This window comes from Carex rostrata, chromosome 12 (genome assembly GCF_964058835.1).
Source record: "Carex rostrata chromosome 12, lpCarRost1.2, whole genome shotgun sequence".
Taxonomy (NCBI): Eukaryota; Viridiplantae; Streptophyta; class Magnoliopsida; order Poales; family Cyperaceae; genus Carex; species Carex rostrata.
The window spans coordinates 6,685,136-6,710,822 of record NC_135929.1 but is presented as its reverse complement, the minus strand read 5'-3'; the positions used below and the strand labels follow the sequence as shown (position 1 = coordinate 6,710,822).

Sequence of the window (25,687 nt, the reverse complement as noted above, 5' to 3'; positions counted from 1 at the left end):
TAATGAAGTGAGAACACGAAAGGTAGAGAAAGTGGAGGAGAGACGGCCGAAGAGAGAGGAGAGACAGCCGTCTAGGTCGGAGAGAGGAGTGACGACCGGAGAAACGGCCAGTCACCGAGAGCGTTGGCTAGATTTTAGAGCGAGAGGGAGAGTGAGTTAGGGAGAGGCGAAGAGAGAACTATATTATTGAGATTTGAGAGCGAGGGAGCGTCGGCTAAATTAAATTATGACTCTCTATCTTGGGTTTTAATTTTATCAGGTAAATGAACGGATGATGTTATTATGAGATTTGAACGATAAAAGTTCACGAACCCATTTCGATCGAACCAAGCTAGGTTTGAGTTTGGTTTGAATTAATTTCGAACCGAACCTAGTTTAGTTCGTTTCAATTCGAACCCATTTCGAATCGAATTAAACTCGAATCAAACCCGAATCAAATCCGAATCGAATCACGAACTACGAATTTTTTTTGCCAGCCCTAGCTCTTGCCATATCAAATTCTCCATCGTTTGGAACGGTACTTTTAGATCTAATCAACACCTTCAAAAATCCATATTCCAATGAGAATGAAGAAGCAGAACAAAATTGTGTTCTTCATATTTCACTTAACGGAGCAATTATAAAGCAAAAAAAATTCAACATACAACAAAAAAAAAATCGGGAAAAATTATCTAGACCACCAATTTCCAAAATAAATAATACAACTGCAATTTTGTCAAGTTTTATTTCTCTACTAGAGTCGGTAATCATATAATTAGTAATTCGATTTAAAAAATACGACCAGAACTAGTACTTTTTTTTTTATGGTTGGTGGCAATTGCCATCAACAAATATGTTAAATAAGAAAAATAATTACAAAAAGTTTTTAGTAGCAGAAAGTTCTAATCTATGTATCTATAGATGGAGTAACTTAATGTTATTTCTAATTCCTCACTGAGTGAGGTCTCCTCAATTTAGTTGTTGCCTTAGCTAACAATCTCTTAATCTCTAGTAATGTATCATTGATCATTAATCGGAACTAATACCATTGCAGTATGCCAAAATAACTTTCTAAGAACACAAGTACTTTAAATGACAAACTTAGATTCATTAATTTGGCAAGGATTTTTTTCTAATTCTATCTCTATTGCACAAATAAATAAATAAAAGTTGAGAAACAACTTTTGGTTTAATAATAACGACAACATCTTTCATATGAAAAATTATATGTTAGAATTTCGGAAAAACTTTTTTTTATAGATATTAAATAGTTTGATAATTTGACTTTCAAAGTCTTAAATTTTTATAAAAAAATAAATTGGAAAGAAAGCCAAGCTAAGCCTTCGGGTCAGCAATACAATACTGGAGAAGTGGAGATAATGCAGCACTTGTTCTCCCAAATTTTTTATTAATAGAAAAAAAATAAATAAAATATCGAAATACGGGATTGTTTTTGGAATTTTTCGAGATATAAGTAGAACGGGTTCAAATAACCCGTCCCATGGGACGGGACTAATTAACCCGTCCGGGTTTCTTAATCTAATTAACGCTAACAGCAGCTTAGTCGCGTGGAAGAAAAAAAAAAAAAAAGAGAATCCGGAATGGATAGAAAGACCCGTCCAGAACAGAACAAAAAAAAAAATAGCTCGGACGGAGTTATAAAATCCGTCCGAGATTTTCATTTATATTATTATTATATTATATAATATAATATAATATAATATTATTATTATTATATTATATTATATTTTTTATATTATATTATCATATTAATATATTTATAATATTATTATATTATATAATATAATATTTTTTTATATTATATTATTGACCGATTGACTTTATACTAAATTAATTCAAATGTTTAAAATTTTCACATGTAAACGCATCATTCGTAAGATAGGCGGGTTCTAACGGTTCAAATTCGTCATTTGAAACCGATTTGATAGATTTTTGAAGTTAAGCTCACCAAACACTTTGGTGAGCTTTAAGAACACCACGCATCATTCGTAAGATAGGTGGGTTCTAACGGTTCAAATTCGTCATTTGAAACCGATTTGATGGATTTTGAAGTTAAGCTCACCAAACACTTTGGTGAGCTTAAGAACACCACGCATCATTCGTAAGATAGGTGAGTTCTAACGGTTCAAATTCGTCATTTGAAACCGATTTGATGGATTTTGAAGTTAAGCTCACCAAATACTTTGGTGAGCTTAAGAACACCCTAGTTCTACTCATAATATAATATAATATAATAATATAATATAAAAAATATTATATTATATAATATAATAATATTATAAATATATAAATATAATAATATAATATAAAAAATATAATATAATATAATAATAATATAAATGAAAATCTCGGACGGGTTTTATAACTCCGTCCGAGCTATTTTGTTGTTTTTTTTTTCTGTTTTGTTCTGGACGGGTCTATTCTCTCTCTTTTTTTTTCTTTTTTTTTGCTTTCACCCGACTAAGCTGCTGTTAGCGTTAATTAGATTAAGAAACCCGGACGGGTTAATTAGTCCCGTTCCATAGGACGGGTTATTTAAACCGTTCTACTTATATCTCGAAGAATTTCAAAAACAATTCCGTATTTCGATATTTTATTTATTTATTTTCTATTAATAAAAAATTCGGCTTGTTCTCTGCTCACAGGTCACAGCTACAAAATTAACCCGTTCAGTGTTAAATTCCAATTTCTGGCCCAATAAAACTGCGAAAATGGTGTAATTCGGCCCACACGGGCAAACCCGGCCCACTGATACAGAACCTTGATCATTCATTACTGTCCGTCAGATCTAAAACAAACGGATCAGATCGACACCACTCCTGCTTTGAGAGTTTCTATTTTGGGTTTATGTGCCATCATGAAAATAAAAGATAGATCGCGAAGTCTGATATAGAGAACTTTCGCGCTTTTAGTTTGAAAGATTGTCATTGTAGTCGCTTCTTTCGATCTCCCCACAGCTTGATGGAGCCATCTCTACCTGCCAAAAGTATGAATATTTTCCCACTGGTTTTTGTTCTTTTGGAAGATAAATTTCTTTTGTTTCGATCTATTAGTATAAGCTGATTTGTTAGGGAAATGCTGATGCAGTTGTAGCATTTTGATTTTCACTGAAATGAGCTCTTGTCAGTTATAGTTCGTACAAACCTCGAATTGGATTCATATTCTTCTGGATTTTATTTGTAATATTCCTTCTTCAATAGATTAAGTTCTTTCCAGTGACGGGTTCGGATTTGTGGTCGGGGAATTGGTTGCTTTGCGTTTTTGTTCTCTTTTGTGCCTGAGATAGTAGGTTAATGCTCGAACCTTAGTAATCTGAGTACGAACGAGTAAGGGTTGCATTATTAAGTTCTTTCCATTAACGGGTTCAGGTTTTGTGGTCGGGAAATTGGTTGCTTTTCGTTTTGTTCTCTTTTGTGCCGAGATTGATAGATTAACGCTTGAACCTTAGTAATCTGAGTACTTTTCGAGTAATGGTTGCATTATTTTTGAGACATACTGACTTTAATTTCACCGATCCTGCTTAGCGGGTTTGTTCCAGTGTTAGGAGTTACATACTGGCACACTTGTTCTATCGGTTTAGTTTTTTTATTTCCTTCATGTTTTACCACAACTTAGGTGCAAGTATCATCTATTTTGTGCAACACAAACCTCAAGTACAGATAAAACAAAATTAAATAACAAAAAAAAAAAAAATTGAACTGGTACATAACATGATTGAGCTATTGCAAACCTATCTAGGTTGTGGAGTTTGCATGATGAGCACGTCTTGGAGAGAGAAACAGCACCCTGCCTTTATCTCTTATGTCTCCTCATTTCTTGTGGCTAACTCATACCGCCTCAACTTTCTCCCAATAGCCCCAGTTAATTTCCTTCCTTTATTATTTTTTTCATTTCATCAGAGTAAATTTCCAGATGTGTTTCTCAAGCATGGTGTTGCTCATAAGCATTTTTAGACTTAGGCACACCTGTTACCCAATACCTTGTTCCTTTTTTATGAGTGATATGGCATTTTATGTCAAATAATTATAGCTAATTAAAAGTATGACAAAAAATGGCAAATTTCAAGCTTTAGCTTTTAGAGGCAAAAGCAGGATTGGATTAGACGGTATTGAAAATATATCTTCTTTGTAGGACTTCATTTTCAACAATGGGGGCGTATCAGTTGCATTTATCTTTGAGACATGCTGGAATTGTGAAAATGGGACATTCGTACTTTCCAGGTACTGTAATAATCACCCTATCATATCCTTTTATGAAGGATAATTTGTTCAATCCCCTGATCATATTAGTTTTTATTATCAAATGAATATGGTTTCTTAATTTTGACTGGCCAATCTTCTTTACTGATCTGGTATTATGGAATTAAATAGCTAATCATTTAACTGATTAGGGCATTCTAGTAGTGTTAGTACTGGATACCTGTGTCAGAGGTCATTGTCTTCATTCTCTCTCTTTTTTTGTCTTTTACATATATGGAGTTATTAAGCTGAATTAGCAAGTCTTATCTAAAATGTTAAGTTGTACAGTAAACAAAGTAAGTCCAGCATCAACCAACTATGATCTGGCATTCCTTATTTAAACCAGGATATATTAGATGTGTACTTTGGGATATCCTTATTTTCAAAGTGCTTTGGTATTTCAGGGTAGAAAAGCTGAAGAAACAGTTCAAGCATCTCTATGTCGTCGTGGCTGTTCCTACTCGAGAACAAAATGATTCATTCAACCAATCTTACCTTGGGTATGTGGACAAATTAAAGAGGGAAGAATTTCACGTGTATCCCTGTAAAACTTCAAAAGTACCACGCATGCCCTGCAAAAGTGAAATATCATGGATTCCTATAACCGAACCACCAAAATATCAGAATTTCATATAAAACAAGCAAAATGTCATTGATAATCCCTGTCACTTGAGTGTAAAGTTTGTATAAAACCATATTTAACTATATCCAACACTCTTTGCTTATTTCGTTACTTTTTAATGCCCTCCTTTGCAAATATCTAATTAGGTGTGTGATTTATTCAATCTCTCGTTTCTCCCTTGATCTTTTCCTTTCTTTTTTTAAATTTACTCATACACTCTTCTTGTAATACAACCCCTCCCTATCATACCTGCAAATGTAAGCACACACCCACACAGAGAGCTTAATAAAGGGGTATTTTTGGCATAAGGGAAAAAAGTAGCATATGATGAATAGAGTGGTGCTACCAGGGTAATTTCTGATCTTGGAGTTCTGTAGGGTCATCAATGATATTTATGGTTAGCTGGACTGCTGGAGTAGATGTGTATTTCATGTTTTGCAGGGGTATATTTTGAAGTACTTGTAAAGCCCAAAATGATCTATTTTATTTTTATCTGTAGAAGATAGCATTGAGCCCCATCACCAAACCAGCCTTTTACTTTGGTACCATCATTTATGAATTAAACAGAATCAAACTGAATTGAACCAGTATAAGCCAACATGTTAACTCATTAATTTTAATTGTGCAAGTAATCCTAATTCTGTCCGGATGGCCTCAGGCATCCCTTAACTGTGCAATTAAGTTATAAAATTCTGCTGTAAAGCAATTTAACTTATTAAAACCAGTTTTCCACTGTGCATTGACCTTCAATAACCAACCATGTTAATACTATAATGAGTTTGTTAATTTGAATATTTTCCTGTTGCTTCGTTTATGGTTCAAAATAAAGATACAATTTCGAGCTGGGGAGACCAACTTTTATACCTGTGCGAGATCCCGAGATGGGATTTGAGAAGATTGTTAACATTTCTCATGTTCGGGGCGGTAATCTTTCTCTTCTACTCGCTGATATGTACTTCATCATTTTTTTTTTCTCTGTGCCAGTTTATTTGGAATAGTGCCCTAAGCAGAGATCATTTTGTTGTTACCTTTTCACCTTTCCTCTTCTTTAACCAGGTTTTAGTTTCTTTGGTAATTTGTCATATGTTGATATTGACCCCTAATCTGTGAAGTAAAATATCAAATATCCTCAATTAAGCAATTATATGAAAAGATAGAAAAATGAGAGAAGCGATGATCGACAGATTTGTAACTGTTATCTCTGTTAAATTTGAATGGTAGTGATAATGATGTTATATAACCCAGAAATAACATGTAAATGAATTTTATCTGACTAAGCTCTTAGTGCACCTAAGCTCATAAACCAGATAAAAAATAACATATTTTGACAGTATTGCAACTTGCTGATGCTATTGTAATGTTGCCTGTCAGCATGTAAGCAAAGAGATGCCATCTCAATGATGAAAAGTGAGGTCAGTATATTAAAAATTATACCTTTTTATGTTGAATTTAGAAGCATTGTTCATAAAAAAACATTTGTTCTATAACTGGTTCTTCAAATTAGCGAGAGCGTGCGATTCAGTGCTTCGATGCACTTCTGCATGTAGTTACTGCCATACCTGAGATTGATTACCATGATGCTAATGCAGTACTCTCTCTCTCTCTCTCTTTCACACACACACACACACATCATTATGTACATGCTAGTGGATAGAGAACTCTTACTAGCTTGGCCCCATTCCAAACTGGGTTAAGTTGATTGCACACTGTAAGTTAATTGGAGCAGCATTCAGAGTCAAATTGGGCTATATTTTCGCAACTAAATGTTAGCCATGATTAATTGGAGGTTAGTTTCGCAACTAACTTTTAGCCATGATTAATTGGGTTATTTTCGCAACTGACTGTTAGCCATGATTAATTGGGGTTTATTGTCGCAACTGTTAGCCATGATTAATTGTTTTTTTTTTTAACATTGGGGGAGCTGGTAAAGACATGTCCAGTAACATACTAATCAAGGCCACGAGAATCCCTTTAGTATCATCCTTTCATATAATTGTTCCAGGTGCCACTACAAATCAATGCTTTCAGGATATACCTATTTTATATAATTATTATGGTTTGTCATTTCTATAGCTTGCCCAGGCTTTTGGCTCGATTGAAGCAATAGCAAAAGCAACATCGGGATCCATTTTGGAAAGTACTGACCTTTCATTAGATAAAGCCGAAAGAATTTTTAGATTCTTCAGGGATCCACAATACCACTTGACCCCGAGAATGAATTGATTAGGTACAACTCTTTCTCTTTATCTTCATGAATTTATGGTATTAGAGGATTTTAGCATTGTTTAGGTTAGGTCTTTTTAAGAGGTTTTCCCTTGAACTCTTGTTAATGTTAAGTTAGCATAACAGTTCAAATTCAGATTTATGTCTCTTTTAAATGAGGCTGAAGCGGATCTTAAGTTAGTAGTTGCACGGTTTGGTGTCGATTGGCTCAAAGTTGGATTCAGTTGAGGTGGCTTAAGTTTGATTCAGTGCCTGGTTTAGGCTCAATTGCTGGATTGAGGGTTATTTAGGTTTCTTAATGGCTTCTCATTGCAAATCAAGGGAACCTCTATCTGACATGCTAGAAACTTCTGAGGAATTCAGATTGACTTGTTATCATTAGTTTTCTTAATAAGCACTAATATTTTACTATCACATAGTTAATTTTTGTTTCCCAGGTGAGCAATGAAAAGAATGGACAAGGAAGGCACTTGATTCATTTTTGTTAAAAATTACACTGCTGATGTAAAAAGTTCCCTTTGCAAAATTTTGATAATTCTGAACACAAAAGCAGTACTTTTTATGTCTAATTTTCCTTGTCAAGATGAACAGTGAATACTGAAAAGAAAGGATCTTAGGTTTTGAAGTTCATATATCCTCTGTTGGAGAGATTTTTCGTACTTATTATTCTTCAACAATCGTAGTGGATGAAAATAGTGAAAAAAATAGTTCGAATAGCTAGAATAGAGAAGTTCATATACCGTCTGTTTATGGGGTAAATGATGAATTATTTTGGTTGGATTAAGACACGTGTTTGCTGATGGTAAAGTGTGTCAGATCGATACTACCGAAATTTTTATTAATAGAAAAATCTAAAAGAAAATCGAGAAAAGTGAAATAATTCGTCAGATTTTGATATGTAAGAAAATCGTTATTGTTTATAACGTCCGGCTTAGAGTCTTGGAATTTCAGTAGAACCACAGTTTAATCATTTTCACAAATCGCAATTCACAAGCTAGAACAAGGCAAGCTAGTTAATCTTCTACACGCGCCACTCACGTGCAGATACGGACTCCCTGTAGCGCTTTTATGTCTCTCGAGTCTGTCAAAAAGATTCTTGTCAGTAAAACATGTACAACAGTGACTCGCTGCATATTTTCCTTAAGAAATATTTCACAGAAAATCCTCAAAGATATCTGGTCAAAAATTATTTTCTTTTTTCTCTTATCATTTTTGGCGATCGCATTTTCTTCTCCCATTTCCCTGCTCCAACGAGAGCCCTGATTAGTCGCACACTTGTTCAATCGAGTTTCGATTTGGATCTAATTTCTCCAAATCTAGGGGTCGATCGGGAAAAATGACAAGATCGAGCTCTTCCTGGGTGCAAGGGCTGGTGCACATCTCGCCGTACACCTTTGCTGCCATCGGCATCGCCATCTCCATCGGCGTCTCCGTGCTTGGCGCAGCATGGTACTGAGATCTTCCTCTCGCGTATTTCGAATCAATTTCTCTTGTTTTATTTTCTTTCTTTTAATTTTTTTGTTTTGCGAATCAGGGGGATTTATATAACTGGAAGCAGTTTGATCGGTGCGGCAATTAAAGCTCCGAGAATCACCTCCAAAAATCTAATCAGGTGCCTTTTTTGAGACTTTTTGTGTTTCAATCACGTTTTGACTTCAGGTATTCTTGAGGGGTAAAAAATTGTCACATTTAATTGTTAACTGTTAAGACATGGTTAGAATTGGTTTATGCTTTAACTTCTAAGCTGATTTTCTCTTGTACTTAAGGAGATTTAACAATACTTAATTCAATCAAATGTGAGAGTAAATCAATTCAAGATGCTATAGTATTGAAAAGCTGATCAGAATTTCATGTTCAATTTTTCTGATCACAGCCATCTGCAATTCTGCATACTCTTGCTTATACCTTTCAATTAAGCCTTTAATTATTCACATTCGCCAACCTTGTAGTTAGCCTGCACTTGGTGCTAACTTTGTTTGAGTTGCTTTTTGACTGTGTAACTAAGTTATTAAGCCTCAATCTTGCTGACTACTAAGTTGATCTTATATCCACTAAAGGCAAGCAGGATGAAAGGATTATTGTAATGGGGCTTAAACAGCTGATCCAACTTTTACTCTCTATTCCAGAGGAAAAGCTGAATTTCTTCTCTTTTATTATGTAATAAATCATCAATGTAATCACTTGTTAACCAATTAGTGATTATTTGCAATTCTTTTACTTTTCGTTCCTGTAACAGATAATTAATCTAGAATCTGAGTAAAATGCATATAAGAGGTTCAGATAGTTGATTGAAGGAGGTGTGCTTGGTTTGGTTATAAATGTTGCCTATGAAGTCAAGTACAAAGTCGGTCAGGCTTGATAGTTGATACTGGTGTAAACCAGTATAAGTCTGTTTGTCAGGGGTAAATTGGGGCTCTGCTTCTTTTTAAACTGGGGAAATTTAAATCTGAAATGAGGCTTACTTGTGCACCTGATGGTTGATTGAGGATCTTTCTGATATAATTTTACAATGACGGTTCGTCTATAGAAAAAATAAATAATAATATATTGTGTGCTAAAATGGGTTTTGGATTGGGTTTGGGTTGTCCTGACCCATTGGTGGAGTCAGATCTGACATGTTTAGGGATAGAAATAAAATATTGTTATATCTGACCTGACCCACAACATTACTGACGTTGCTGCACACAACCAAGGTCTAGGTTTAGAGCTTGCAACTGAACCCCTTGAGTATGATATAGGCAGAAGTGTAATTAGTTGAGTTATACTATTTCTTATTGAAGCCTGTAGTTATACAGTGGTATAGTAAAGGAAAAAATATATCAAGTGATACGTATCATAAGCTTGACGATCCTGTGAAGTATAGAATTTATGTCTCATTTGATAGACAAACTTTTTAGAAGATTATGCTGAGAGGGGCATTTTTTAAATCAGGATTTTTAAAATCTTTGTAAAAAATTGTACATTGCTCAAGCACTGAAATGATTTGTTTTTTTTTTAAACAGTGTGATATTTTGTGAGGCGGTGGCGATATATGGTGTGATTGTGGCCATTATTCTGCAGACAAAGCTGGAGAGCGTGCCAGCATCTCAGCTATATGCTGCTGAGTCCCTCAGGGCTGGATATGCCATCTTTGCCTCTGGCATAATTGTTGGCTTTGCTAACCTTTTCTGTGGGTAAGTTTTAAGTCCCAGGTTTCCTTCTTTTTTTCTTCTTTTTGGTGCATCTCATATTCTCATCTGTGTATCCAAAAGGCATATATGTCATCAATTCTTTTAATTTGAAATGGTACTATGCATATCGCAGATTGGTCCGTACTATGGATCAATATCTTCCTTTTCAAAGGTCAAATAGTTGATCTGAACGATTCAACATGATTTCCATATGAAAATGTACTTGCATACTAAATTTTACATTTTTCAAAAAAAATTTACTATTTTTTTAGATAGGTACAGAATCACTACTTTTGAATGATCTGGAATTTTTTGACCAAGTGATTTTTTACCTATCTAAAAATATAGAAAAAAAAATTATAAATTATAAAATTTGATCTATAAGTACATTTTCATATGAAGATCATATTGAACGGTTCGGAACGACTATTTGGACTTAAAAAATGGAGATATTGATCCATAGTACAAACCAATCCGCGGTATGCGTAGTACCTTAGCTGTCTCACTCTTGCAAAAATAAACAAATAACCCCCAAAATAAATAAATAATAGGAATTACTTCTGGCATTATATCTTGGTTTGTGAAACCTTTTGCGGCTAATTCAGTTGTAGTGTTCAACTCTTATAAATATTCACCTGATATTACTGACATACAGCTTATGTGCAATAGCATACATTGTACTAGTAAGATTTCTCCCCAAATGACCAACTGAGCTTTAGTTTGTCCAATGTATTTAAAAGAACAGTAAAGCTCAACTTCCCCAAATTAAAAATCATCGATTTTGAATTGATTATGGAGTCGGCCCAATTGCGCCTCATTTGGCCCTCAACTTATGCACATAGGATATAATGCAATCCAATTAATTAGCAATTATGTACCTGGAAAGCTAGTATGATCCAATAAAAATGAGACAATTGACTAAAGGTGGTCAAGGATACAGTGTAGACTAGCATTGTGCAGTCAAGGACCTGAACAGTACAGTACCAAAATACAGAATGTTAATCGTCAACTTCTCAACAACTAAAACTACTATTTTGGTAGGTTGAAATTGTGTATAACTTTTAACAATCTATAGAACTGATTATGCACCATTTATTCAAAATATGCTACAACTTCTGATCCATTTGTCAAATGTGGTGCTTTCTTACGAACAAATCCAAAATATGGCACTAAGCATATGCAGTGAACTATTTTGGAATTGTCATTCTCATCAGTATGCCTTTTTCTTATGTATAGGATCTGTGTTGGGATAATTGGAAGCAGCTGTGCCTTGTCTGATGCACAAAACTCATCTCTGTTCGTCAAGATCTTGGTCATTGAAATCTTTGGCAGTGCTCTAGGGCTTTTTGGTGTGATTGTTGGCATCATCATGTCAGCTCAAGCAACATGGCCAGCTAAGGCTTAAGAGATCATGCTTTTGATCCTTCATTTCTTTTTCAAGTGAACCAATCAAAATTCCCATCTGTAGAAAATGAGTGTTATTTCTTGGTTTAAATTTGTATTGTTTTGAATATCTTTTCTTCTAGATTATAGGAGCTCTCTTATTTTGCCCAGTTGGTTCTGCTCTTTGAATAAATGTGCACACTCGCTGGTAACCAATGCTCTGTTGTGTAATTTATATACGATGCTGGGGTTCTCTTTTTGTTGAGCAATGTATAATTTTGCACATACATGTATTTCAACTTGGAACTTCTATTTATCTACGGAGTCTACAAGTTTTGATATCCCACACTTGGAATTACAAATTTTAAACTACAGACTTCTCACAATTTAATTGAAAGTTTTTTAACTTGTTCCATTATCTTTTGTCCATGGTCAGGGGCTAAGACATTTTGCTGTCAAACCAACTCATATGTCAGAGTTGCACAATAAAATATTCATATAGAACTATAAAGTGCTGAATTCGCGAATGGGTATCGATCCTAACGCAATTCTTTGTTCAGATCCGGACCGTCTGATCAAAATTTGCCAATTTGTGGAATGCACGGAGTCCTTTAATAATCAAGCAGAAGCAGATCGGATAGTCTTGATCTAAACCCCAAATTTGAGTTGCTTTAGGTGATGAATTCTCAAATAACTGCATACTAGTTATCTGAAAATGCAATCCGTTTACCGCTTATACAGTGCCCCCTATCAATTATATAAAAGTTTGTGCCTTTTGACTAAAATATATTATTATATTTTATTAGTGTTTGACTAAAGTTCTCCAATAATTCATTTAATCAGCATATCTGAATTTTTAACTTGGTAGAGTCTGCCAAGGTTTCAAAAGTACATTTGACGAGTATTTCTACTTCCAATGTGCACTACACAGTTGCCTACAACATATTGCAATAAACGTTTTTAAAACATTGATCCTAGCTGAAATTTAACTCGAGCTCTTTTGGGAAATATCGGTCAGATGTGATCTAAAATATTAAATTACGGATCTCCACATTGAAAGTAGAACAGTACCTTGTAACCCAATAAACGGATAATGGCTCCACAAGCATACATTTTCTTTTCAAATTCGAATTAAAAACAATCAGAACAATCAGCTGAAGCCCCGCTTTTACTATTGAACTAGATTAGTGGTAACTATAATGGATTAGCATTCAATTTAACCAAAAGAAAATGAGAGGCTGACTATTAACAATTATAAACTGGCCACAAGCCTATAACATATGCCTAGCCTGACCAAAATATTTACCGAAAACTGAAGCTAATATTTCTAAAGGAGCTACATGCTCACAAAGAAGCAGAACTCACAAAAAGGGCTGGTAGTAGCATTTCAATGCTGGGCTACATGACAAAATCTTCACACAAAAAAAGCAGGTTATTTCTTTGTAATACGTTTCCTGTCCAGCTTATGATCCTGTTAAGCAACCAAAAACAGTGAAATGAGTTAACAGGAAAATAAATATGGTGAATGAGATCACAGAAAATGAGAAAATACCTCAAAACCGGTGGGAACTTTTCAAGTGTTTACCTTTTCATATAATATTTTGTTACTTGATGTTAACCTAACTTTCTTTATCATCAGATTTTTTTTTTATAAATTAATATTAAATAATAAAGGGAAAAAGAATGAGTGGCTTCGCCTTTTGATGTGGTAGATGGATCCGGGAAAAAATTTCAGATGCAAAGTTAGGAGCCGGAAAAACATTCAGATCCAAACTATCCTAAACAAAAAGAGAGAGGAAGTAGCCTCTCATTCCAGTTTGGAGCCAAAAAAACTTTGGATCCAAAAGTTTTTCCCGGATTCATCTATCGAAAAACGAAGCCACTCATTTTATTTACATTTATTTGTTAATATGAATTTCCATAAATAATAAAATTCTCCTTTCACATATATGTTTATTTTGCCACAACGGTTAAATCAATGTACTGTACAGCAAATAATGTACCTTCCTACTAATTGAACAACAACAACAACAACAACCAAGTCTTTAGTCCCAAACAAGTTGGGGAAAAAGAGTCCAACTGCAAGTACCTCAGTGAGCTTTTTGCTAGCATTCTCAAACTTCTCTTCAGCAGCAATCCAATCGACTGCCATCTCAAACTCGATGGTGTTGCACTGTGAACAGTGTGCAGTTGACACTGCCTTTTTCTGAAAAATGAAAGAAAAACAAATAATTAAAAAACAACACAGCCCTTCAATATCATACTTGTTTAATTTAGGATTTCGGTGGGATGACGGAACCATTTTGGTATTGTGCCAACCACAGCTGAATGATCACACTAAAGAAAACTATTGAGTGCAATTGATACTTTTATTAAATAATGGATGAGATCTGCATTCATTGTTTAAAACAAAACAATAATAGAGAAAATTACCATTTCTTCTCCTGTCATTTTCTTCTTCAGCTTCTCAATTGCTAAATGACCCACAAATGAAGTAGATTGTTTGGGAATCTTTAGTGCCCCTTTACTACAAAGAAGTGGTCTAAAGGGAAACAACAACAAATATATGCCAAGTCAGGTGATAATTTACCCGGAGTTACTTGCTATCAACTATCGCCTCATTAAACTAGTCATCACGAAAGTAATTTTTCTGACTAATATTTGCAAAGGTCTGGTGTGACATGTAACAACTAACAAGTGATACTCTACAGTAATTTATGAGAGACAAATATTTATAGTAATTTATAAATGTCAAATTTAATCAATACCTTCCATCAGGAAGAACTAGATATACTTTGCTCAACTTTGCCACCACCTGGTTAGCTGCTTCCTTGTTACTGAAAAAAGCATACGCCATGCCTATTCAAAAGGAAATGCATATTAGAATATATGATTTGCAACAATTAATTTAATAAAAACACTGTACAATTTGCAACAATTAATTTTCAGGTCGGCTATTGTTTTTTATACAATTTGCACAGGTTCCTCAAATTATGCAAGCAAACCGTAATATCCTCGGATGTGCAGTCAAACACCAATAAAAAAGTTAGAAGCATGACCAAGGTTAACCTTTTTACCACTGGTCACATGACAGTTACATTCTGGTTTTTGCTTGCAATAAAGCTGATGGCATTATACCCCTTGGGACACTGACTATAAAACAAGATAACTAATACATAAATGTCATACCATAAGTGGGGTCACCATACATGTAATTCGTCACTAGCCTCACAGTGCACAGATGCTGAGTTGCACCAAGGATTAAATCCTGAACATTTTGACACAAGGAACAACATAAAAAACTTTATATGACTATAATACAAGAAACATTAAGATTACCAAAAGTGAGCCATGATAAGCATTAAAATGTGATATTCATCTGCTGGTAATTTAACCAACCAGTGCAATGTAGCAGCTTCCTCAAATGGTAAAGTAGTCAAATAGTTGCACAGATTTACACTTAATTGTGAAATATTAAACCTCAGATCATCAAAATTTGTCTAATTTCAGCCACAAACTACAGTTTTGTAAATCAGCTTTGTAATCACAAACAAAGCCAAGAAAACGAGAAGATACAGATTAAATCAGTAAATCAGACTTTGCTCAAATGGTCCACGGTCCAGGACGGTAAACAGTAAGCACACTTAATCTCCAACAGATAACCACATTTCACTTTTTTAAAAATAAAATATGCACAGTATGAGTGCTCATACCTCGATTTCTGAAGCGGTAAAGGATGCATCAAAGTTTTGGAGCAGAACAACTTTTCCTTCCTGGTCTTCTATTTGTATTTTTTGGGCCCAATTCTGAAAAATTATTTAGTATAAGATAATTCTTCAATGTACTCCAGTTCAAACAAGACTTGAAAACAAAGTTATTAAATGATTAGGGCGTAAGACTGGCATTAGTTATTCCCTAAAATACACTGTTGAATAAGCATTTTCTTAACACCAAGGAAGAAAAGATAAAAAGAAACTTCGCTCACCCTTCCACTGAAGTCAAACCATTTTCTCCGAGCCTGAAAAGAAGAAAAGCAAGTGAATAGGAAAAAATCAGAAATGAAAAGATAGATTATAATAAAAAAAGGTCAGTAGAAGTGCTTATGAAATTGGTAGGCAGATAATGACAAGGATATGAGTAATTGAGCATGCACAAGCCACTGTAAACAGAATCACTTGGCATACTGATAATTTTCCATTCAACTTCAGTACACGTATTTTGCAGCTGGCACTTAACAATACTACTCTCCATCAGATTTGCCCTTGAAAGATATCACCTAATTTAATATCTCGGTTTTGCAAAATCAATCTCATTTCATTCTAATTTTATCCTAAATTGTCCAAGAAAACAGAGGGGGGCGGGGAGAGTCTTAGGGTGCAAGTAGAAAAAAAAAATGTGAGTCTTACAAGCACATCAATTGGTCTTCTAGATGCCTGTACTTGATCCTCGGCCTTTTTCTGCAGTTTCAAACCTCCACTCGGGTCAACAACCTGTTTTAACTTTCCAACGGCATCTCTCTTTCTTGGCACCTCTGACCAATCCTCTATTTTGTTCCCATTTTTCACTACTCCAGTCGAGCCAACAGGCCTCTTTTCAGGTTGTACCACTCTGTTAGCACCGCACTTTCGGCTTGGTGAAGGCAGACTATGCAATTCAATTTCCTCAGCCCGTCCCTTCCTGTTTTGATTCTCTCCTGAACCCCCTGGTGCTTCATCAGAGAGCTTTACCCTCTTGGTAACCTTATCCTCATTCAATGTATCTAGAGGCCTTTTTTCCCCTTTAAGGGTACCAACAGGGCTTTGTACAGATTTGCTCCGACCATCCTCTGTACTTTTAGAGGGGATGCGTATTTTGAGAGACTTACTTTCTTCCTGTCTGGGCCCATTGGCTTCAGTACCACAGATCTTGAGCGAATTGGGCTGGGGTGGGACAGGTATGGACACATTTTCTGCAGCACCATTTGAGATGGCAGGTAGTACTACTTCAGGAGTAAGATCTTCTTTCTTGTTGAAAAACAATTCAACTGTTCAAGGGAAAGAAAGAAAATATAGCTTACATCAGAGTACATAACAGAATCTGACTCCCTGCTTCCAAAAGAAATCATTATGTGTACATTGACTTCATAACTGATGATGCTATTAATATGAACTGGTATAACAGTATCTCTTGTTCATTTAGCTGTTGAGGCACAACATGCCAGGTTGTAAGCCAAAAAAAAACTAATAGATAACGACACTACCCAAGGGCTTTTAGCAAACTAAACCAACAGTTTCTGGTCCTTGCAGATATATACCCAACAAGTGTTATATTGCAATTAACACTCAATCTCTGTATGATAAAAAATACAGAAACTTCAGACTGATATGATAAAAAGGCACATTTCCCTACTAATCCCCATAATTTTCCTAAATCCAAATGATGTCGTATGTCTTAATGTTGATAAAGAGGTCCCGTGTTAGGCTCTAAGTGCAACTAATTGAATCAAGATCACATAGGAATAATTTTTTCATTAATTAAAATCTTTTTCAAATATTGAGTGCTATTTGCAAACATCCCTCAAAAGAATGGAATGCAAATAAGAAATATCTGGGGTTGCATATTCAAGTAGTCGTTGGCAATTACCAAACAAACTATATTTTGTCACAATACACCATTAATGAGTAGTGTCCCTGGTGTGTACCAAGATGGAGGACCAGTATGCACCAATACCAAGTTAGATTGCAAGAAGTACACAAGAACATACTATTGTGTGAAGCAATGGTAGCCGGAGGTCGGAGCTCATCAGAGAGGGTACACGTACTGGCATCAAACAACCTAGAAAATACAAAGTCAGCCCTTTCTATGTCGGCTTGAGAAGGATGTGGGTTCCTCTCATCCTGCAATGTACAAATAACGCGACATTTTCCAGCAATTGCGTCCTGCCATTTATTGAAGAGAAGTTCTAAGCAGGTGTGATATAAGATAAAGATCAAAAGGAACAAGTACCAATCAAGTCTAATGCTTTTATTTTTATTTTTTTCTTATCTTAAGCAGGTGTTGAGTGGATTTTAGGGCCCAAATCTGGGGAAGTGGGCCTAGGGGCAAAACCGAAAAAAGCCTGATCTATTGAGTAATTTAGATTCACCCACCCAAAGAGGAAAAGCAGGACAACCAAATCTTCCCTAATTTGGAGGTAGGTTTTGATTGGGTGATTGAGGAAAAAAAAATAATAATGAAGAAACCTTTCTAACTTGAAACTATATAGCAATTTAAACTGGCAAAAAGATTGCTCCTTTCCAATTTGTGAGTTATTCGTCCCTCTTTTGTAAAAGAAAAAGCTTTTTAGTGCATCTTTATGAAATTGCATCCCTTTTGTCAGGTCACTTGTTACCCTCGTCTTTAAGTCCTCTATTATCTCTTCATATTCACTCTAGACGCCTAAATTCAGAATGCATTGTGCATTTTATTTATTCCTTTATTGTTTGGATGCTGGTTTTTCATTAAAAATGGCAAACTCCAAACAGTGCGTTTGGACTGTCAAAGAATAAAACTATCCAGGAATGTGCGTGAAACTAGTGCTAGAAGAGTGTCACTCCAAATACAACAATAACAACAACAACCAAGCCTTTAGTCCCAAACAAGTTGGGGTAGGCTACAAATAAAACCCAATCAGAGTCACAGAAGTCAAGATGGTAAAAAAAATTATAATAATAAATAATAACAATAGTAGTAATACTAATAGTAATAAATGCTACCAATAATAATAGTAATAATACTAATAAGAGGCGGTTTCAAATGCCTCCATGTTTTTGTACCTCCATCTCTCTCCATCATTTTCAAAGTTCAAACAGTCGATCCGAACCGCTCAACCTAACCTCCATACTAAAATATGTTTGGAGACCAAATTTTATATTTTTAGGAATTTTTTTAATATTTTTTTAGATAGGTACAAAAATACTGTTTTTAGATGGTTCAGATTTACTGATTTTGTATCTATCTAAAAAATAATAAAAAAATTTCTAAAAATATAAAATTTGGTCTCAAAACATATTTTAGTATGGAGGTTAGGTTGAGCGGTTCGGATCGACTGTTTGAATTTTGAAAATGATGGAGAGAGATGGAGGCACAAAAACATGGAGGCATTTGAACCCTCCTCTACTAATAATAATACCAACTATAGTATGCCTACACTATATAGTGTAGATTGTAGGGGCCAAAGTCCCAAGACCTATGTCCTTGACCTCAAATCACTAGCCCTATGACCTAAAGTCTATAACACTACCCCTACACAATATTTCCTAGGTCATGGTTCTAGTACGTGGATCGCTAACTTCCATGCACTCATGTCCAAAGCCAACTCTATGGATACATTTCATTCCTTCAAGTCCCTTTTTACTGCTTCCACCCATGTCAAACTTGGCCAACCTCTGTCTCTCCTTTTGTTTTCGACACAACTTATAATACCAATGAGCACCAGTGCCTCGGGAGTAAGGGTGAAAACAGAGCAGATAGTGGTAAAACCACATCCATATCTCTTTTTTATTTTCGGATACAGACAAGGAGCAGATATACGAATACGGGTCTGGATCGGATCGGATATTTATGAAAATAATATAAAAAATTAAAGTTCATAATATTTATCTAATTATAATAGTGAATAACATAATTTTTTCATAATATATATTAAAATATATGCTATATATCTACTACTCAAATACGGATAATTGAAATGTAAAACCATATCCATATCATTGTTCACACGGATATTCGGATATCGGATATCCACATCTAATTTTTCGAATACAGGATCGAATATAGTCCATACCGTTTTCACCCCTACTTGAAGGCCTTTGCTGAAGATGCCCAAACCATCTCAAGCGGTGTTGGATAAACTTCTCTTCAATCAGTGCTACCCCAAGTTTGTTACTGTTACGTATATCATTGTTTCTTATTCGATCCTGTCTTGTATGACCACAGATCTACTGTAGCATATGCATCTTTGCTATACTTATCTTATGGACGTGTTGTCTTTTAGTAGCCCAACATTCTGCATCATACAATATCGCAGGCCTAATCGTCGTCCTATAGAACTTGTCTTTGAGTTATTATGGGACCTTTCTATCACATAAGATGCTAGATGCTTATCACCATTTCACCCACCACGTTCGTATCCTATGGCTAACATTTTCATCAATCTCACCATCACTCTGTAGCATCGATCCCAAATATCAAAAGGTGTTCGTCGTGGGCACTAATTATCCAGCCAAAGTGACATCTCCATCCTCTGACCTAAACCCTAAACCCTAAATCCAAGAGTGTCACTCCAAATATCATTAAAAGGGAAAAATAAACTATAGATGTATTGGCTTTCTTATAGATTGGTTGTGTATCAATTTCAATATCATTAATTATCCCATCAAATATCATTACATTTCAATATCTTTAATATCCCATCAAATATAGTTAAATATAGACCGTTGCAAGTTTACAATTGATACATGGTGAAACTTGCATTGAAATTCACAATGTTTCACGTATAATGTGTACAAGTATAGATTACTTGTCAGATTTTAAGATTGCAAGTTATTTTTTACGGTTTTTAAGATTGTCAAATTAATATGTTGTCACTACATTTCCACCCATATTTTATATGAAGTAGGTAAATAATTTAGAGTAGAACTAGGGTGTTCCTAAGTTCACCAGATCCCTTTGTGAACTCAACTATAAAACCTATCGGATTGGCTTCAAACGACGAATCCAAACTGTTGAAATCTTTCTACCTTATGAGTGATGCGCCTACATGCGAAAAATTTTAATTTTAAAATTAATTTTATATAAAGTCAAGTGGTCAAAAGGTGTCCAAAAAATGAATGCATTAAAATTAATTTATAAACATTCTAATTTTTGACCACTTGACTTCATACTAAATTAATTCGGAAGTTCAAAATTTTCACATGTAGACACATCACTCGTAAAGTAGAAAGATTTTAATAGTTTGGATTCATCGTTTGAAGTCAATTTGATGGATTTAGAGTTGAGTTTACAAAGGAACTTGGTGAAAACCCTAATTCTACTCAATAACTTATTTTCTTTTAATTAAATATTTGTATATAGAATAGGGACATAATATTTTATAAAATATAATTTGAATTCTATCAAATTGACTTCAAATGACAAACCCAAATCGTTGAAACCAATATTTACATGCAAAATATTTATAAATTTTCAAATTTATTTAGTATAGAATCAAGCAGTAAAAAAATGATGTAAAAAATGACACTTTAAAATTAACTTAAAAACCTTTTTTGACTACTCGAGTTGGTACTAAATTAACTCCAAATTTCTAAATTTTATATACCGACACATCACTCAGTGGAGTAGATTGGTTTCAATAGTTTGGATTCGTCATTTGAAGTCAATATGATAGGTTTTGAAGCTAAGATCATCATTACGCTTAACGAGCTTAAGAACACCCTAGTTATACTCGTATAACATAAATATAAAACATACTATATACTGATATGCTTGCTAAAAACTCTCCAAGTCATGGACATTACCAGACATACTAGTTTCTTATTTTCTAAACATGTCTAAATACAAATAACATCTAAGTTTGTATCCTTATCCATATATTTATTATAAATACACAAAAAAGATATCCAAATATCTAGAGAAGATTCAAACTGTTTAATAGAACATCCAGTGATAGCAAACATATCCAACATAATTTCACCATTATCATCAAGACCAGTGTTGTAAAAAACGTCCGTAGGCCGATTAATCGGCCGATTAGTTGTTGGCGGTGACCAAACCGCCATGGATTTTTCCGACTAATCGACCGATTATTCCTGATTAATCACTTGGCGGTACCCTGTCCATCCGATGACCGCATACAGTTATTTACAACACTGATCAAGACATTCATTATGCATCCCTCAATGCCCTTCTAGATCCTTGATTGCATTATAACACCTCCTTTAAAAGATGATAAATAAATGTTGATCACATTTATTTATAAGAAAAACAAATGGGGGAGAGAGAGAAAGGAGAGTGAATGAAACATCACCAAGAGGCACTTAATTAAACTTGCAATGATATGCATGCCTTGGATCCGCTACCAAAAATTAAGCCTAATGTTGGAAACATTAAGAATGGAGAGAGAGTACCAATGGATTAATATCAGTCACGCCGGTGACTTCGTTCCCACCACAAGCAAGGAAGACCTCCTTCTCCGATGGTTGATAGCTCCCTAAGTGCTTGTCAATCTCCGATGGATGAAGGAACCACACGATCTTAACCCTCTTGTCGCCCTTTGCACTCCAAATCTTCGTTATCTTACCAAGATGGGGCTCCGGGTCGTCATCTTTAAAGAGGTAGACATTGTCGAAGAGATTGTAGGTGATCTCGTCATACTTAAAATTCTTGTAGAATTGTGCCTCTTTATTTTTTGACATCCCTCCCTTGTCCCCCCATTCGAAGGATATGTTGTCCTTCATCACGATTACGCTCCTATTATTATAAAAAAAATGTTAGAGAATAATAAGTCCTCCAAGCTAGCACAATTTGTACATGGCATAATCAACGTATAGCCCATGCCTTAGTGACATCACATCAATCCAAATAAATATTATGGATATCCTAAGTTCATTAACGACGAAGACACACGTTCTATTTACTTCAAAGAGGGACTTTTTAAGTAATGAAAATCTTGGATAATGCACCCACAATCTAGAGATGCACAAAGTTCCTTCAATGCCTTTGGGTGTTCAATTTGTTACCCTTTGCTAAGGTTTTGCACACGTTGGACCCCCTTAAAGCATCTCTTAAAGTGACACAAACCATGTCTATGCTTCACATAGCTTATGCTACGAATCTTGCTTTAGGATTTTTGAGAATAATAAGTTCCCATGAGTTCAAGATACTTCGGAAGTAGCAACAACTTTGGTTTCGGATAATGGAAGTGATATAGCTATCATAAGCCAAGATCTAGGAAACAATTAGCATTGTTTGAATCCAATACCACCTTGTAAGTTACATAGCAGCAATGACTTTTTGTTTCCAAAAAGATATTGCGTAGTAAGCTTGTTTGGCATAAATTCAATATCATCTTCCAATACCACCAATATCTAAAGAACCCAAAATCTGATTCAAACTACCACATAAGATACTCTCTATTAACAAAAGTCCATCCAACCACCCACAAAATGAATCCCCCACCCCTACCTACCTCTCATCACCCTAAAAAAAGGACAAGAAATTGACACCGCCTTGGGTTAACTTGAGGGTATAAATGAAATATGGAACAGTGGAACATCAATTTACACTCATTTCTACATCAGAAATTTATCGGGTTAAAATGAAAATGGGATCAGTTGGATAAAGTTATGTCAATTTCATGTGTTATTATTGCCCAACAGAACAAACAAGCATAATTGGAGTTAATTGCAAACAAATGAGTTATTTCATTAAAGTGAGGCTTAATCAATTGGGGAACTGCTATGATCTAGCTCAGTGTACCAACCAAACATTCAGTGTGCCTGCTGATATTGTAACCCTCGATCAACAGCCAACAAAAAAAAAACCTCTATTTTTTCAGAATAATAACAAGTTTGCTATCTGCTCGAGATGCTGATCTTGATTCCAGATTGCCAAACCAACCAATACTGCTCTCTCCGATTGTCAGGAAAAAGCAAGACATCATTTACAAGCACAAGGTTCCACCACTACCAGACCTGTTCTTTGTTTTTATCATTCTAGTGTAACTTAAACTATTTAATATGAGATGAAATGGATCTAAATATCCAATGCATCACAAAAAGTCTAACAAAGAAATGTTATAATCAACCTTCATGTACAACAAAGCAACAGCGAGGACTGTACAATTGGTGACATGTTAACAATAAAGGATCAATTTATTTATGCATTGCAACCCTCCAAATATATATGATATGTCCAACAGGGTAGGTTCATTTGATGTGCAACAAAATGTGAGACTCCAAGATAACACCAGAGTTTTTTTTTTTGTTAGAACAGTTGTTGTAATTCCTATTGAGATGTTTAATGGATCTAAACCTAGGATTCCTTTAAAGTTCTTTACAGTGTTTGACAAGATAGAATCTAAAGATAGCTGGACAGAAGAATTGATATAGTCACTATGACATTTCAATGTCAAAGCAAAGAAAAGCTAACGAAAACCAATGTCAAGATGCTCCAGTCGAAAATTCTAGCACCACTTAAACCAACATTTCTACGGAAGCTTCCCACCTATTTAATGCATGCAAGCTAATTTGCACGTCTGCTATCCATTTAATAGGCTACGTAGGCACAAAATGAGCGATTTGACGTGAAAATACACAGGCACATGAACAATTTTATGTCATATAAATCCTAGATTTTTTTTTTTTCTGAAACTTCAAAAATTAAAGAAGGAAATCAGGAACAAAAAGAAATAGCAGAACAATCTGAGTTTGAAGACGGCAGTACCTTCAGATATGAGAAATGCACGACCGTTAAAGATGTTTGAGATGGAGTAGTTGCTTGGGACAGTGGAGAGGAGATATCTGGACGGAACAAGAGAGTGGTGAGAGAGGGAAATGGCGCTCACTCAGTGCGTTTAATAGCAAAAAAAGAACAAGAAACAACTTTCGAGAACAGGAATATGCTCACCGTGCTAACATCCGACTGGGGCTCAGAGCAAACCCCGAAACCTAGGTCACAGGAAAAAAAAAAGGTGAAAACCAGTAAGAATAAAACCATAATTTAGGTTTCAGATGTTCAAACAGTAGATGTTTTTGAAAATGTCCGAAGTTTCGGGCAAAACGAATCGTATTAGCATTCCGAACTATTCGAGGAAACAACGGAAAGAGAAATCTTACTCGTCTGAAATTAGGACTTGCAAGATTAAAGCAAGAAGAGAGAACACGAAGCGCGGATAGAGGAGCAAAAAGCGACGGAGCTCGAGAAAGAGAGGGAAGTGCGCTAATGGCGATTTTGCAGAACAGGCTTGGCCTCTCCCAATTCTGCGGGGTCTAGTGACAGAAAATACAATTTCCGGAGCCTTTCGGCCCAGGGGATCCGTATCCTCTCAGGTACCTGATTCAACATAATTGAAATGGACGGTCCAGATTTACTCTCAGCCGGTCCTTGCTCGGGATGACAAGGGAGGGCAGTATTATTCGTGCTTTGAGATTGGTGCCAAGTTAAAAAGGACAATTTTGAATCGTTCGATTCAATTATACTCAGTCCGGTGGCCTGAGAGGATGTGAATTCCGGCCGAGGGCGGGTTTCGTGTTCTACTAGCGAGTACCAGACCGTGTCTAGGGAGGAATTTCGTACTAAAGTTAATCGTCAGTTATTTCTTTTGGGAAATTTACTGCTTGGACCCGGATTAAATAAAGAACAACTAGTGGATCCCCTCTCGAAAAGAACAAGGGGACCCACAGGTCAGTACTGAGAGTGTAGACCTCGTCCAGAATAGCAGCTCTCTCGTCGGTTTTTTCCCAGCATGATCAAACTACGAATTCCGATCCCCCAAAGTAACTCAAATTTTGAGTTTAGATGTTAACCGTTCGATCTGCTCTCACACGAATATTAAAAGGGCATGAATTTCACCTTAGACGGTCCGATTTCTTATCAATGGTCCAGATATAAACTCAAAATTTGGGTTTAGGGATCCGGACCCACCGCCTGCCCCTTCAGAATCTCAGGTCTGCGAAGGTAGGTGCTCCGTACTCGGCCGATGGTGATGGTCTGATGGGTTTTAGTTATCTATGGAGGGAATGTTAGGAGGTACAGATAGAAGTTATCTCCGGAGACAATTAGCAATATAAGAAATAAGAATGTAACGGCTAGGCATATGGACACTACACACGTTTATATTAACACAATAGTTTTATAAAAATTTAATTTATAGACAATTTTAACCTTCATTGAATGTTTCTCTAACTACTATATTTTTTCATAATGTAATTAATATAGTGATAATTAAATTATTTGGTTTCCATAATTACTAGATTTGTTTTTCCTTTTTTTATATTTTGCATTCATGTAAAATCAAAAGCTACATAAATTTG

The 25,687-nt window shown here is 35.2% G+C and overlaps 3 protein-coding genes across 7 annotated transcripts; 2 read left to right on the top strand and 1 right to left on the bottom strand.

The window, feature by feature from the left end:
• Positions 1-2,904: 2,904 nt before the first annotated feature.
• Positions 2,905-7,715, top strand: LOC144562745 (DNA ligase-like protein). Of its 4 annotated transcripts, none has more exons than XM_078311999.1 (8): positions 2,905-2,986; positions 3,739-3,860; positions 4,132-4,220; positions 4,643-4,738; positions 5,690-5,784; positions 6,232-6,272; positions 6,365-6,448; positions 6,934-7,715. In XM_078311999.1, exons 1-8 carry the CDS (start codon positions 2,962-2,964, stop codon positions 7,081-7,083), a joined length of 702 nt encoding a protein of 233 aa, XP_078168125.1. In that variant the 5' UTR covers positions 2,905-2,961; the 3' UTR covers positions 7,084-7,715. The 4 variants fall into 4 exon arrangements, with proteins under 4 accessions (XP_078168125.1, XP_078168124.1, XP_078168123.1 ...); XM_078311998.1 differs by lacking the exon at positions 2,905-2,986 and having other exon boundaries at positions 3,358-3,860; positions 6,934-7,087; positions 7,521-7,715; XM_078311997.1 differs by lacking the exon at positions 2,905-2,986 and having other exon boundaries at positions 3,358-3,860; positions 6,934-7,087; positions 7,503-7,715.
• A 484-nt stretch (positions 7,716-8,199) lies between these two features.
• Positions 8,200-11,957, top strand: LOC144562748 (V-type proton ATPase subunit c''2). Its single transcript, XM_078312001.1, has 4 exons — positions 8,200-8,532; positions 8,618-8,695; positions 10,086-10,256; positions 11,490-11,957. Exons 1-4 carry the CDS (start codon positions 8,420-8,422, stop codon positions 11,656-11,658), a joined length of 531 nt encoding a protein of 176 aa, XP_078168127.1. The 5' UTR covers positions 8,200-8,419; the 3' UTR covers positions 11,659-11,957.
• An 824-nt stretch (positions 11,958-12,781) lies between these two features.
• On the bottom strand, positions 12,782-24,655 carry LOC144563245 (protein ANTI-SILENCING 1-like). Of its 2 annotated transcripts, XM_078312688.1 has the most exons (13): positions 24,491-24,655; positions 24,282-24,322; positions 24,099-24,175; positions 21,782-22,124; positions 17,380-17,554; positions 16,043-16,659; positions 15,622-15,654; positions 15,350-15,442; positions 14,826-14,904; positions 14,405-14,495; positions 14,070-14,178; positions 13,726-13,842; positions 12,782-13,107 (listed from the first exon to the last, which is right to left on the bottom strand). In XM_078312688.1, exons 4-13 carry the CDS (start codon positions 22,109-22,111, stop codon positions 13,069-13,071), a joined length of 1,683 nt encoding a protein of 560 aa, XP_078168814.1. In that variant the 5' UTR covers positions 22,112-22,124; positions 24,099-24,175; positions 24,282-24,322; positions 24,491-24,655; the 3' UTR covers positions 12,782-13,068. The 2 variants fall into 2 exon arrangements, with proteins under 2 accessions (XP_078168814.1, XP_078168813.1); XM_078312687.1 differs by having other exon boundaries at positions 24,099-24,322.
• Positions 24,656-25,687: the final 1,032 nt, after the last annotated feature.

What these genes read in the sequence shown, in the direction of transcription:
- LOC144562745 (XM_078311998.1), top strand. Translation starts at nt 3,711, where the DNA reads ATGATTGAGCTATTGCAAACCTATCTAGGTTGTGGAGTTTGCATGATG. An exon ending in TTCAACCAATCTTACCTTGG is followed by an intron (nt 4,739 to 5,689) that starts GTATGTGGACAA and finishes TTCAAAATAAAG; the next exon opens with ATACAATTTCGAGCTGGGGA. An exon ending in CATTTCTCATGTTCGGGGCG is followed by an intron (nt 5,785 to 6,231) that starts GTAATCTTTCTC and finishes GTTGCCTGTCAG; the next exon opens with CATGTAAGCAAAGAGATGCC.
- LOC144562748 (XM_078312001.1), top strand. Translation starts at nt 8,420, where the DNA reads ATGACAAGATCGAGCTCTTCCTGGGTGCAAGGGCTGGTGCACATCTCG. An exon ending in ACCTCCAAAAATCTAATCAG is followed by an intron (nt 8,696 to 10,085) that starts GTGCCTTTTTTG and finishes TTTTTTAAACAG; the next exon opens with TGTGATATTTTGTGAGGCGG. An exon ending in TTTGCTAACCTTTTCTGTGG is followed by an intron (nt 10,257 to 11,489) that starts GTAAGTTTTAAG and finishes TCTTATGTATAG; the next exon opens with GATCTGTGTTGGGATAATTG.
- LOC144563245 (XM_078312687.1), bottom strand. Translation starts at nt 22,111, where the DNA reads ATGAAGGACAACATATCCTTCGAATGGGGGGACAAGGGAGGGATGTCA. An exon ending in TGACTGATATTAATCCATTG is followed by an intron (nt 17,555 to 21,781) that starts GTACTCTCTCTC and finishes AATAAATGGCAG; the next exon opens with GACGCAATTGCTGGAAAATG. An exon ending in GAAGACCAATTGATGTGCTT is followed by an intron (nt 15,655 to 16,042) that starts GTAAGACTCACA and finishes TCTTCTTTTCAG; the next exon opens with GCTCGGAGAAAATGGTTTGA.